The sequence below is a fragment of the Vicia villosa genome, linkage group LG4 (genome assembly GCF_029867415.1).
Source record: "Vicia villosa cultivar HV-30 ecotype Madison, WI linkage group LG4, Vvil1.0, whole genome shotgun sequence".
Classification (NCBI taxonomy): domain Eukaryota; kingdom Viridiplantae; phylum Streptophyta; class Magnoliopsida; order Fabales; family Fabaceae; genus Vicia; species Vicia villosa.
The window spans coordinates 111,001,096-111,016,335 of record NC_081183.1 but is presented as its reverse complement, the minus strand read 5'-3'; the positions used below and the strand labels follow the sequence as shown (position 1 = coordinate 111,016,335).

General features: G+C 30.2%; 2 protein-coding genes across 2 annotated transcripts; one reads left to right on the top strand and one right to left on the bottom strand.

Moving 5' to 3' along the window:
* Positions 1 to 243: 243 nt before the first annotated feature.
* Positions 244 to 606, bottom strand: LOC131597667 (uncharacterized). Its single transcript, XM_058870351.1, has one exon. It carries the CDS (start codon positions 604 to 606, stop codon positions 244 to 246), a length of 363 nt encoding a protein of 120 aa, XP_058726334.1.
* A 363-nt stretch (positions 607 to 969) lies between these two features.
* On the top strand, positions 970 to 12,016 carry LOC131597666 (amidase 1-like). The gene is made up of 8 exons (XM_058870350.1): positions 970 to 999; positions 4,001 to 4,061; positions 4,497 to 4,571; positions 4,714 to 4,937; positions 4,981 to 5,011; positions 5,113 to 5,269; positions 5,369 to 5,544; positions 7,044 to 12,016. The coding sequence occupies exons 1-7, from the start codon at positions 970 to 972 to the stop codon at positions 5,484 to 5,486; spliced, it is 696 nt and encodes a 231-aa protein (XP_058726333.1). The 3' UTR covers positions 5,487 to 5,544; positions 7,044 to 12,016.
* Positions 12,017 to 15,240: the final 3,224 nt, after the last annotated feature.

The following is a 15,240-nucleotide window of genomic DNA, read 5'->3' as shown; positions in this document are numbered from 1 at the left end:
CTGCAAGGTATTTTTGTAAGACTCCTAAGAGTTGATTAGTTTTGTTGCTGTTTAGATTCACGTTTACTATAACTGGACGGTTGAGCTCTTCATCAAGAAATTCATATCTCCGATTCTTAGGTAACTCGTTAAGTTCTATCGAGGGTTTCTTAAGGTCAGGTATGTAATCAGGGGTAAGTGTTAAACATTCGCGAAAGCTGTCGTCTATATATGATGTATATGCTTTTATTCCGTCATCTTTCATTATAGGTGTAAAGGGTAGTTTATTGTATCGATAGGTTCCTCCTTGTCCAATTCTCTGATACATTCAACGATAATGTCAATACCACAACATGAGTCATCTATGACGGGAGCTCTCAGAGATTTGGATAGGATGAACTCGACTTTCTCGTCACCTACTTCAAAAGTCATTTTTCCTCTCTTGACATCTATCATGGCTCCTTTAGTTGATAAGAATGGCCTACCAAGAATAGGAATATCGTCGTCCTTATTAATGTCCATTACTACGAAGTTTGTAGGAATATAGAGTTGGCCGATTCTAATCGGAATATCTTCTAATTTACCTATAAGATATTTAACTGATCGATCAACCAACTGAAGGGACATCCTTGTGGGTTACATATCTCTTAGGTTTAATCTTTCGCAAACAGCTAAAGGCATCAAATTTACGCTTGCACCTAAGTCCATAAGTGCTTTGTCAATAACATGTCTTCCAAGAACGCATGGTATAGAAAAACGTCCTGGATATTTCTTCTTTTTGGCTAATCTGTTCTCAGCAATCACATTGCACTCCAATGGTTTAGGATCTGTCAAGCTTGTGCTTGTTTGTTAAGATGTTTTTCAAAAATTTAGCATATGAAGGAATCTGGGTGATAACTTCGGTGAAGGGTATTTAACGAGTAGTTTTTCAATTACCTTTACAAATTTCTTATATTTGGTGTCTTGTTTGGTTTGTTAGCCTTTGCGGATATGAAATTGGTGGTTTATAAGGCGGCGACGGTACATATGTTTGACTCCCTTGGTTATCACTCACTGCTTCTTTATCTATATACATATAATTTATTTTTAAATTAAAAAACAACAAATTTATTAATTTAAATAAAAAATATTTGATTTATTAGTTAAAAAAACTTCCAATCTATTGATTTAAATAAAAAACGTCATACTTATTAATTTAAAAATATGTGAGATTTCTTAATGTTAAAAAAAATTAAAACATATACACATAATTTATTTTTTTAATTTAAAAAAACATCAAATTTATTAATTTAAATATAAAAATTGATTTATTAATTAAAAAACTACCAATTTATCAATTTAAATAAGAAAAGTTATTCTTATTAATTTTAAAAGAAACCTCAGATTTATTAATTTAAAAAAACATAAGATTTAATATATATATATATATATATATATATATATATATATATATATATATATATATATATATATATATATATATATATATATATACCATTAAATCTTTCAATCCAATAGTTCATATTGATTTGAGATGAAAAAAGAAACTTTAGTTTTTCAAGTGAGAGACCTATTAGATAGTCTATTCAAATGGTTAAAGTAAAAAAGAAAAATTTAATTCGAATACATTAACGAGTAAAGAAATTTTACACGTGGTTGTGATGTAACGATAGTGTAAATTTTTTTACATTGATAGTGCATAACAATTAAATTTTAAAAAAAAAACTTTAAACTTACATTAAACCCAACAAAAAACGTGAAAGTAGACAAAAATGTTACGAGGAGTATTAAGTTTGCAATACAACTCATTTATATGTTGGTGGTCGAAAGCATTGGAACAACTATCCTAGCGTGCATTTGGTTTTGTGGTAAAAAAATTGATTTAGAGTTAATTGATTATGTAAAATTGATTTTAGATAAAAATGAGTTGAAAATAAAGTGATTTATGTTTGAAGAAATTCTTGCAAAAATGAGTTGAACAATAAATTTCAGTGTAAAAATTACGTTTTTTTCTTTCTAAGCAAATTCATTGATATTGAGTACAAGGGGTACTCTTTCCACATACAATTGAATACTGTTACACAAAGATGCAAAATTTAAAAAACAACGGGATACAATAACACCATCAAATTTTCGACATACACTCTAAAGGGGCAACAAACATGTTTGATAAAAAGCTACAAATCCTAACTTCAAGTAGAATCAATTCTTGAAAGCATAATCAATTCTGCTCGAGATCAATCAAACACGTCAAAATTAATTCTAAGAATCCAGAAATAATTATGAAAATTTCTTCACCCACCTCCTAACCTTCTTGCCCACCTCCGGTGAATTTACCACACTACCCCTTGTTTCGGAAGTTCATTTCCGAAAAGGTACTTTTTTTTGTTAAAAAGGTGTTTTCGGAAATGAACTTCCGAAAACGTGTTTTTTTTAATATAAAATATTGATTTCGGAGATGCATCTCCGAAATAAAGTTACATTTTCAGAAAATGTGGTGTTTCGGAAGTTCATCTCCGAACGCACCCCCCTTGGAGGAATTCGGAATTGAACTTCCGAAATATTCCAAGACCAAATTGGTCTTGGAATGTTTCGCATATACACTTCCGAAATAATTAATAATTATTAAAAAAATTAAAATCAAGGTGAATCAATACAATTAATAAGTATAAAATCAAGGTGAATCAATAAAATTAAGGTGAATCAATAAAATCAAGGTGAATCAAAACATCCTAAACTATTTGAAAGTTAAAAATTATTTTACTAACTTATATAAATCAAAAACATTTTAATTCCATAAGTAAAATTTGAATTATATAGAATTAAATATAAAATTTATTCATTAAATAAAATTAAGACAAAATCTTTTTTTAATTTTTTTAAACTAAATAAAAAATTATCTCCTTTTTAATTATGAATCAGAATAGAAATATATTAATATATAATAATAATTATTAATCTTGTAAGTGAAATATATAAATATATAATATATAAATATATAATATATAAATATATAATAATTAATATATAAATATATAATAATTATTATAAATTAAAACACTCATTTTTATAATTTTTATAATTATTATATAAATATATAAATATATTTATAATTAATATATAATAATTATTATATAAATATATAATAATTTTTATAAATATATAATAATTATTATAATTATTATATAAATATATAAATTAAAACACTCATTTTTTTTAATTTTTTTTGTAAATACATAATGATTATTATAAATATATAAATATATAAATAAAAAATTATAACTCATTTTGTAAGTGAAATTATTTTAATTTTTTAATTAAAATAATTTTAAATTTTAAAATATGAATCAGAATAAAAATATATAATAATTATTATTCATAACTAATAAATTATATCAAAATATATAATTATTATTATTTATTACTTATAAATTATATCAAATTTATAATATATATAAATTAATTCATATCCTAAAATTAATTTTTGGAATTTTTAGATTTTTTTTTGTTTTTTCGGAGATGCATCTCCGAATTAATCAAAATCCTAATTTTTGGGATTTTTTCGGAAATGCACTTCCGAAGTATGGAAAAATTTAGAAAAAAAATATTTCGGAAATGCATTTCCGAAGCGGCGTAAAATGGGTTTTTCGCTGGGGGTGACCCCCATAGGGAGGTGGGTAAAGAAAAAATCTATAATTATTGATATCTCAAAGGTGAAGCCAAATATAAATCTAATCTAGTCTTCATAAATGTATCCTTCAGAATACTCGCTAAGACAACGCATCTAGTCTAATGTAATGCTCGAATCCTCCTCATTCTTGTCATTCTTAACGAGAAAACTTGGAGAAAAAAATAGTTATAAATAATATTTAATTAATTCTATATAAAAACACATAAGCGCAAAAACAAAGAAAAAATAGTTATTAATAATATTTAATTAATTCTATATAAAAATATATAAAAGGGCAAAATTGTCAATACATTTTCATTTTTCATTAAATCTATTCCTCCTGGGTTTTAGTATTTGATAGGAAAGGTTGGGAGAACTCAAGCCCCGCGTGAAACACATGTGAAACACAACGGTACTTTTTCTCTCTGTATCTAGTACGTCCGCATCTAGTTCAATTTTGAAAGAATTGTTCTACTACTCACAGAATTCTTAGTCCAGTTCTCACTAATCATTCTCTCTTTCAGATTCACACTTGCAACCTCTTTGGTTCGAAGAGAAAATAAAAGGGAAATGGGCGATTTTAAACAGATAAACGTACCTTCTCTTCCACCAACCACTGTAACTCATCCTCACTGCCACCATCAGTCATCGTCTTTCTCACCAATCACTACTACTCCTTTTCTCACCGACCTTGCCGAACACATGGAGGATTTTGTTATTTTATGACTGAATCAACACAATTTTGTTGCCAGGTAACTTTTTATTCGGTTTTTCATTTTTGTTTTGTTAGGGTTTGCTCAGGGTTTCGAATCCTGACTTCGTTGTTTCGAATTCTGACTCGGTGCAGAAGACCAAATTCCTGGAGGATCTTCTAGTGGTTCTGCTGTTGCTGGTGGTGCAAAGATTGTTGATTTCTCTTTAGGTCATCCAATTTTCCATTCCATGAGCTATTTTGAGCACCACTTAGTTGATACTTTGTAGTGCTGTTAAGTTTTTTCCTTTAAAGTTAGGATACTCTTCCGCTCCATGAGATTAATGATTTAAATTTGTTCTTAAAATTATAGGAATTGATACAGCAGGAAGTGCAAGAATGCCTACATCATATTGTGGGATTTTTAGAACTGATACAGCAGCAGGAACTGATATAGCTTCTGAAATTGTTGAGTCCTTATTCTCTGAATTGATTTTCTTATTCTCATATTCACATCTAGGATGTGTGCTAGGGATCCAAAGACTTCTTTTGCAATCTCCACAGGTCACACCTGTTAGACCTACTCAGGTTGTCATTGCATAGGATTGTGTTCAGCTTTGGACTCTTCCTTATTATGTAGTTCCACATACTGTCATCAAAGCAGTACAAAAGTTGTGTGGAGGTAAATGTTCGATATCAATTCAGCATAATTATATGTTATTTTGTCCAATTTTAGTTAACCGATAATTTTTGTTCATGTATCTATCCACAGCTGCAGATGATGTAATCAGGCATGAAATCCTTGGTGATTATTATGTGAAGCCTAAAGTTCCGGGTTTGAAACATTTCATGAGTGAAGAAAACACAAATCAAGTATACAACATACCATCACTCGCTGCACTTTCAAGTGCAATGCGATTGCTTCAAAGGTATATAGCTCACTACTCCATCCTTAATATTCTAGATATTGCAGATATTTCCTTTATTTAAAATATGAATCCTTTCTTATCTTACTATTTGTGACGTAGGTATGAATTTAAGAATAACCATGGTGGATGGATCGATGCAGCAGTCAAACCTGATTTAGGTTCCAGAATTTCAGAACTTGTATCAGATGCCTTTAAGCACAATAGGGGAGCCTATTGATATTTGTCATTCTATAAAAGGGGAGTTGCATGGTGCTCTTACTTCTCTTCTTCTTGGGGTATTCTTTTTCTCTCACACCCTTGGCATGCGTTGTTTGTCTATAAGTCAGTTTAATAGTTTGTGTGAAAATTTTAGGATTTCGGTTTTCTCGTGATCCCGTTCCAGCTTGTTATACAATTGAGATAGCTTCTTTGGGATTGAAAGTTTGAGGTGATGTTAGGAGGTGTTGTTGTGTGGTGTCTGTTGATGTTTATGAAAATTTGTTGTTTTTTCCAACTATTCAGTTTAATGTTAAAAAACTCTAGAGTTTACACGGAAACGGTAGAGAATTGAGAAAACGTGACTCAAGAACCGTAGCACGGAACATAAGTTTCTACTACTGATAAAATATATATTTATATATGCATAATTTTATACACATGTAAAAAATAATCAAATATAAAGAAAATAAGTTCTAAATCATAATAAAAAATTCATAAGTTCACCTTCTATATTCATAAATTCATAACCAAAACAATAAAAAAAACTTAGTTCAAAATTAAAACAATAATCAAGGAATATTGTATTAATTATAATAATCAAGTAATTAATAAGGCTTGAAAAGGAATTGGATGATAATTATTATTATTAGAGAATAATAATAATTATTATAAGACGAATCATTAAAAAGTTTTTCTTTCTAGGTTTGAGACAATAATAATAATGATATACTGCTATACTAGTATCGCGGTCCAACACGTTTCCAAATTCTGTTTTTTTAATGCAACCCGAAAAAATTAGTTTTTTTTTTAAAAAAAAAACCCAAAAAAATGGGGCGGCTGCATATCAGATGGCCCAATGTTTTTGCTTAACTGAATCGTACGATTCTACCAAGTTTTATCCTTACGATTTCAACAGACTCGCAGCACAACGACATGTAAATGGAACGTAAAATCGAGAGTTTTTACGTCTTAACTTCGTTTCTGCATACACTGATTAAGAGTATGTTCAGATTGATGTTGTGGGATTAAGAATAGGTTCAGATTGATGTTGTGGGTTGAGAGGGAAAAATGTAATGAGTTAAATAAGAATGTAAGATAGGCAAGAGTTTCCTGAGCCTGATTTTGTTGGAATTATAAAGGTTGTTGTGCAAGCATAGTTACTTAATACTTTGAGTAAGTGAGTTTAGATATTTTAACGGAGAAATTTGAGACAAAATTGGTCATATACAATGTAAAACACTGACACTAGACTCGACAACACACAAAGTCACAAACACCAACAATAGTAGATAAATATTCAGGTTAAAGTTTTCAACCTAGTCTGACTGCCCACCGAGGTCATTAGAACTTATTGTGTTTTCTGACTAATTGCTTCATACTTTATTGGGGGGTCTCTTTGCATGGAAAATGGAAAGAAGTTTTTGTGGCTTCTGCCTTCCTGATACATATAGATACTATATCTCTTTTGCATGAGATTTTAATTGTTGATTAGATTACTTGTTACTGGTTCCTTGCACTTATATATTTAATTTATCATGTTGATTAATGAATATTTTGTTTTCATTTATTTCTTTAGCCCTTTCCACCTGCCGCAGCAACTACTAATGCTATGATTTGGCTGGTTGGATGGCTAATGCCTCATCAACTATACCTGTCCCACATCCCACGGAATCAAGGTTACAAATTTGGTTTTCTTTTTGTCCTTTTATCCTAAAAAAATGTGTTTACCTTAATTTTGCCACAGATCACAAGTCTACACATCCTAGTTTTTTCACTTGTTTAGCTTCATTTGAACAAAATTATGGTAACTAGTGTCCTAGCAATTCAAATTGTATTTATAAAACAAAATTATGTAACTAAGTGCGCAAGATAGCATGTTCTGAAGTTTTTTCTTAGTATTTTAAGTGTTAGAGGGTTAGACATTATGAAGTTTTGCTTATTATTTTAGACATTCAATAATTAAGTTTTGATCCTGTCACTTGGTTAATAGTGTCTATCTTGAAGCGTCCAAGAACACCTTCAACCACTCCTGGAATGGTTGAGGATCAAAATAATGATCACTTCTATGGAGGAGGTAATAATCTACGGTTTAATATGATTAGGATCAGAATAATGATCACTTCTATGGAGGAGGTAATAATCTTTAGTTTAATATGAATAGACTTTTAGGTCATCTTAGGTTTCTTATTCTTCAAGGATCTTCAACGACAAGCAACCCTTCATAACCCGGCCCAACCCGGCCAAATCGATTAAGAAAATAGGCGGAAATGACTTACATTGTTTAGCCTTAGGTATTGCTATTAAATTATTTTCTATTTTTTATGTCTAGGGATCAAATCAGTATAGATGTTGTACCTTGAGTGTCATCCAAATTTTCCTAAAGAAATTTTAGTATTCTTTGAGCATCATGACTTAGTTGTCCATTGAAAAGCTCCGATTATCCACACAATTCACACAATAAATTAATGGTGATTTAATTGGAAAGCTCCTATAAATCACATAATAAATCTGATGGAAAATTGTTGATTTAATATTTTCTTATCATCAAATTACAATACAAACGCATTTTAAATAAGTTATTATTGCCTACTATAGCCTGAATATGGGTTTTTTCTTGAAAAATACAGGGTTTTGCGCAAAACAGACCCAACATACATTTGCCATATGGGGTTTGCCTTAGATTCACATTTCCAAGAAAAAAGATTTAGATCTTATCATCAATTTAGAACTTTCTTTAAGACGAATGTCAATTCAAATATCTCGGAAATGTGTTGCATCTGAAAAATTATCTGTATGTTGATATTTTAAAAGCACATCATTGCAGAGTAATATTACTTCCTGTGTATCATGATAGTGAACTATCTTTAAGAAACGTTTTAAAGATAGTTTCAAAATATATCTAAGTGGGATATATTTCTGAGAATTCAAAATATATCTGAGTGGGATATATTCCTGAGAATATATATTTGGTTCGAAAGCATTTTGCTAAGTGATATGCAATAGCGAACTCACTATTATGATCATGTATCACACTCTCTTATATGATCATGTATCACACTCTCTTATAGGCTTATAGGATTAACTTTAAAAAAATCATATCTGAAACCACTTTTGAAATTATCTTTAAAGTGTTTCTTAAAAATAGTTCATCATCATGAGGAAGTAATGTTACTCTGCAATGATATGCTTTTCAAATATCAAGACAAGATATAGAGGATTTTTAGATGCAAAATATTTTCGAGATTTTCAAATTGACAGTTTTCTTGGAGAAAGCTCTAAATTGACGAGATCTAAATCTTTTTCTTGGAAATGTGTTGCAAGAAAAAGATTTAGATCTCATCAATTTAGAACTTTAAATTGATGCAAACCCCTTATATGGAAAATGTATGTTGGACCTGTTTTACGCAAAATCCGGCAAAACCCGGTTTGTTTGTTTGTAGGCGAGAATCGCTTATTTGAAATGGGCTTGTATTGGAATTTGATGGTAAGAAAATAGATTAATTACGTGGATTATAGGAGTTTTCCAATTAAATCACCATTAATTTATCGTGTGGATTATGTATGGATAATCAGAGCTTTCCAATGGATAACTAGGTTATGATGTTAAAAGAATAGTATTATTTGTTTAGGAGAATTTGGATGATACTCAAGGTACATCTTTGTTGATCTGATCCCTAGACATAGAAAATAGAAAATGATTGCTCTAAATTGATGCAAACGGATCTATTTTACGCAAAACCCGGTTTGTTTTACAAAAAACCCCATGTCGAGACACAACCAGCAAATCCAAAAACATCAAAACCTTACTGTTATGATGTCAATCTTCTCAATAAAATAAAGACAATTGAAGAACTCTAATGCTCTTGAGCGGAAAAATCCTTTTATTCATAAAGTAAAAGTTAGTAGCATGCTTCTATTGAAAAAAGGTTGAGAAAAAAAAAATGAAAAAAAAAATTGAAGGGAATAATAATATACAGGTTGACTTACTATGTGAGCTCTGTGAGATGGGGTTTTGTTAAATTTAGATGGACAAGGATTAGGGGTGGACAAGAACCGGTAACTCGGTCCAAACCACCCGAACCCGAAAAAAAAAGAAAAGAAACGGGCGGTTTAGCTGAAAAATCCTTTTATTCATAAAGTAAAAGACAGTAGGATGCTTCTATCGAAAAAAGGTTGAGCAAAAAAATTGAAGAGAATAATAATATACAGGTTGACTTAACAAGTGAGCTCTGTGAGATAGGGTTTTGCTAAATTTAGATGGACAGGGATTAGGGATGGACAAGGGATTAGGGATGGACAAGAACCGGTAACTCGGTCCAGACCACCCGAACCCAAAAAAACAAAAAGAAACAGGCGGTTTAACACGGGAAAACGGGTCCACGGGTGACTAACTCGGTTTAAGGTGGTTTATAATGGGCGGACCGAGTAAGAATAACTGAACCACGGGTACCTGGGCCCGCCCATACCCATTAGCTGCACGGTGTCGATTGGATATGCAATACCCTCAGTTTCACCTCACCCTCGTCTCTCACTCTCGTCTGAATCCCTAGCACTGTCCACAACTTTTTTCTCTCGCGATCCACCGTCTCTCTCTCATCAACCAACGTCTTTCTCTCATCAATCACAATGACTCAACCTCACCAACCTCCCTGTCACCATCAGTCACCGTCTCTCACAAAAACCAACATGATTTTGTTACAAGGTAACCTTTTTATTCAGTTTTTCATTTTTAATTTGTTAGGGTTTGCTTAGGGTTTCGAATCCTGACTTTGTGGTTTCGAATTCTAACTTAGTTGTTTTGATTCTAAATTTGTTGTTTTGTTTTTATGATAGGTTAATCTTTTATGAGCACAACTCTTACTTTTCAACAGGTTTGTGGTTTCTGAATCTCCTGTTGAAGCTTATGTCGTAAATAGATGAAACCTACTTTGAATTTGCTAAAAGAGACTCAGAAGGCACATTCATCAACTCCCGGTTGTATCAAAGCTTCCTGCATACAGTAGGACTATGAAAAAATATATATTTTTGGTGTAGGACATAAATATTATTAACTTTTCTGTTATTTTATCAATACATAATAGATTTGTCATTTCTAATTTATTTATCTAAAGCTGCACTATTTTCTTGAGCTTTTATGTTCTCAGGTTCAAGTGCCACCAGTTGTCTGTTATTTGATGTTGATTCTCAAACCATTTTTGCCAGCAATGTAATAATTCGTGCTCCTTTGTTATGGGTTTGGTATGCATTTGGGGTTAGGCAGGAATAGAGCTTGTTCACTTTCTAAAGTTGCATATTGATCTTCTCAGCTTCATTTTACTGCTACCAAAGATGTCATATGTCGGCATTTTAATAAATTTGGGGAAGTACTGAAAGCTGTTATAGTTACTAATTCAATAACAGGGCAGTAAGAAGTTTAAGATGTTCTTACACATTATGTATGTTTATAAGTTCAAGATTTTTCTATTCCTCTATATCATTTCACTTTTTTTTTGAAGCAGTGCAGCTTATGTGGAGTTCACGCATAAAGAAGCAGTAGATAATGCATTATCATTGGATGAAACTTACTTCAGTTATCTTGAATCTATATGGAAGTGAATAAAACTGTCGAAGCAAATTTCAATAGGAAGTGAATAATAATAATAATGCTTATATCAAAGTGAACACCCATTTTAAGTTCTAACAAAACTAAACACAATGTTTGTTATTTCTTTGAATCTATATGTTTTATGAATAAATGGAAAGTTTCTCTCTTTGAATTTTCAGTTTAGAATTGCTAAACTTTCATCTTCTTTCTTTGACATTAATTGGCCAAATGATTTGTCTGTCTTTAACTCTTTTACTGGTAGAGCTGATGATGCTAAGCTTTTCTTTAATCCAAAGAACTTGGGAGGAAAGCTAAGTGATAATGATCATAATCATAATCAAAATTATCATCACCCTCTTAATCAAAATCCTGATTCAGAAGGTTCAAACCCAAATGAGTTTTTGAGCTTGGATACTCACCATGATGGTGAAAGAAAATTTGCTTTATCATCTTCATCTACTTCGATGGATCATCGTCAACAAGGATACTCACCATGATGGTGAAAGAAAATTTGCTTTATCATCTTCATCTACTTCGATGGATCATCGTCAACAAGAAGGTGTGCAGTATAGGAATTCATAAGGTGGTATGTACTTAGATGTTATGGAGATCTTTTTGGAGTGAATGTTGTTGGGAAGCATGATTTAGAATTTGTAACTAGGAAAAGCTAGTTAGGTGTTTCTTTTTCATGTGTTTGTTTTTCACTATTGTGTATATGTTTTCTTATGTATTCCTCTTAATGAAACTTTATTAATGATCGTTATGTCACTTACATTTTGTTACTAAGTAGCCAAAAAGGAAGAAACTAATAACTAAGCATATTTTGGTAATTGTAGGCTGCAATTGGATTTAAGTAGTTTAAAATGTGTTATTAGGCTAAACAAAAAATCACTCCAATAACCCGATTAAACCGCTTCTATTAATCTGCGTCTCGTCTTAACCCAACTCGGCCAAACCGAGGAAAAACCATTGTGCGATATTACAAAAACACTATAGTGTTGATTCTTTTGTCGGTGCTACTCATGGCAACTCGATTTTTCATATAATAATAGTAAAAAATAACTACAGAATGCTGATATCAAGCAACTAGACCACAAATACTAAATGCATAAGATAAACAAAATCCTCCATGATTATCCATAAGAGAAGAATATTGTTAAAATTATAATATTCAATTAATTAAACTCTTGCATGAGGTTCATATTGCACAAACCATCATGAAAATCAGATATCTTAGGTTAGTTTTTGTGACGGCAGATATCTTAGGTGAGTTTTTGTGACGGGTGAATCACATGAGTTAGACGTACGATACCTATTGAATACTGACTCAATATTGACGTATTTTTCCAAGTCATTTGAATTCCTCCATTTAACCCTTATTTAGCCTAAATTATGAACCACTATCCCAATTTTATTTCATAAATCTCCTCATTTGTTAATATTAACCCATTACATGAATATGAGCCTACTACATAACAAAACATGAAACACAAGTTTTCAATAGTGAATGCAACTGTGTGCATGTGTGTGGTCTAGTGGTAAAAGTTTGAATCTTGAGCGTGTGCTCCTCTCGAGGTCTATAAAGTCAGAATTCAAAAAATAATTTATAACTCAATCTGGAAGGCCTTTACTCTAATATTAAACTGTGTCATTAGATGAGCAGAAACAGGCAGTGCATCAATTGTCTTGTAAGCATATTCTGCAACACAACATAGATTATATGATAAAACCCAAAACCATGTATCAGAACATCTTCATAGAGGATGATGCCATGATGCTAAATTGTATTAATTGTAAGCCACCACATCAATAATAATCCAATTAATGAACATTCACAAACAAATGCTACATCGGAGGTTCTATCAACTAGTCAATAATCATTAGCAAGATGTAATTCACTTGTATTAATATTAATAAGCCTAAGTCAATCGAGATAGATCCCTCGTCTGGGTCAATAGCTGAGCCTAACCACACTAAAGCAGTCATTCCTTTTTAAATAGCGAGTACACTTCCCAAAATAAGTTACATTGCAATAACTTAAAAAGCAATACAATTTACCACATCCAGGGTGGTTTTTCCCAATTCAACATTTGCATGATCTTTCTTCAGCTTCTTAAAAGTTCCTGCAACCATTTTTTATTCATAGATTAAAACATAGACACAGTTCTAAAAATGTTAATTGAAATGGAAGTTTATAAAGACTTTATTAGGAAGATCCTAAAGTCCCACATTGGTTGAAGATAGAGCATTGAAAGAATATATATAGAGAGACACTCCTCACCTTACCAACCGGTTTTGTAAGGATGAGTTAGGTCAAACTCTAATATGGTATCAGAGCCTATCGATCGGACCATGGGCCGCCCACCATTAATATCCACGCACCAAGTCGAAAAGAGTGCTGGGCGTGAGGGGGTGTATTAGGAAGATCCTAAAGTCCCACATTGGTTGAAGATAGAGCATTGAAAGAATATATATATAGAGACACTCCTCACCTTACCAACCGGTTTTGTAAGGATGAGTTAGGTCAAACTCTAATAGACTTTAGGGACTAAAAATGCAGGGTCGCATATTTATAGGGACTAAAAACTTATTTAATTCTAATATATAATAGGCAAAAATAGTAAAAATTACTCGTTATCAGTTCAGTTCTTACCGCGAGAGATCCAAGTTTAGAAAGTGTGGCAACATTTCTAAAGAACACGATTCAAATCAATAAAAAAATCAACATTGCATGAGTATTTAACATTAGTAAAATTAATTCGAAATCAAATATAAATTCGTATGGAAAAGAAAAAAATAGATACGAGATCATGGAATGTGATTATAGCAGAAAAATCGGAATAAATATAAGGTTTGAAACGGAAAGATCAAGAAGAAAAAGCGAGAAGGACATATCAAAAGTAGAAGAATCAATTTTGAATGAAATTGAGAGATTCTAATTAAAACGTACAAAACTACTCAATGAGGTGGTGGTTGTTGATTATTTTATTTTAACTAGTCAGCACACCCGTGCAATGCACGAATTTATTTAAATAATTAATAATAAAAAGATTGTATTTGAAATATAAAAATAATAAAAGAATATTAATAATTTAAATAATTATTATATAAAAATAATTTATATCTAAATAAATGAAAAAACAATTTTCTTGATGAAAGATTATTCTAGAGAGTGGCTAAAAGATAAAACCAAAAGTATTTTTAAAAACCATAGTAGAATGAAAAAATAAAAGGATAAAAACTATACAACATAAAATTCGTGTTTGATTTTAACATTCATATTTATAAATTTAGAGAATAATTTATTATAGAGTGAAGACCCATTTTGGTCCCTCACAAAAATCACACAACCCAAATTAGTCTCTTACAAAAAAAAGACTCGATTTAATCCCTTACAAAATTTAACCGAAATTAGTCTCTTAAAAAAAAAGACTCGATTTAATCCCTTACAAAATTTAACCGGACCATATTAGTCCTTATATTAATATTTTTACCAAATCGGTTTTTTTCATACTTTTAAACCAAGACTGGACTCCCACGTTGGCTTTTATTTTTTATTTTTCATTTTTTAAATGCTAAATTAATTTTTAATTATAATTTCATTTTTAAATAATTCTGAATTAATAATATCAAAAAAGCTAAAATTATTTTTTATATGGAATTGAACCTATGACCTTTAACCAATATCTTAAGTCCTTACCACTAGTCCAATGTATTTATGACAAATAATTCTTATTATTTTTAAAAATATTAAATAATACAGAATTTAAAATAAAAAAAAGTTAAATTTGTACCAACAGGGTCTCAAATTCAAATTCGTTCAAGTTAAATGATAGTCACTTTACAACTAGACAAGTCAATTTATATTGTCAATATTATTAATAATGAATACTTAAGTTAATAACTCAGAACAAATATTTACTTATTTCAAATAACAAAAAATAAATATTTACTAATTTTAAATAATACAAAAATTTAAAAATAAAATTAATAAAATATAAATCCTAAATAAAATTAATCAAATAAAAATAAATAAATAAATATTTAATTGAATTACTATTAAATTAATTGATTACTGTTTAGTTTGTATTAACTAAATAATTTTAAAAATTAATTGATTATTTAATTTAAATTTATTAAATATTTTATTAATTAGTTGAATTACTATTAAATTAATTAATTATTATTT

Excerpts from the sequence above, each read along its gene's own strand:
- LOC131597667 (XM_058870351.1), bottom strand. The coding sequence starts at position 606 with ATGTCCCTTCAGTTGGTTGATCGATCAGTTAAATATCTTATAGGTAAA.
- LOC131597666 (XM_058870350.1), top strand. The coding sequence starts at position 970 with ATGAAATTGGTGGTTTATAAGGCGGCGACG. Across the intron at positions 4,062-4,496 it reads AACACATGTGAAACACAACG|AAGACCAAATTCCTGGAGGA; the intron begins GTACTTTTTCTC and ends GACTCGGTGCAG. Across the intron at positions 5,270-5,368 it reads GCAATGCGATTGCTTCAAAG|GTATGAATTTAAGAATAACC; the intron begins GTATATAGCTCA and ends TTTGTGACGTAG.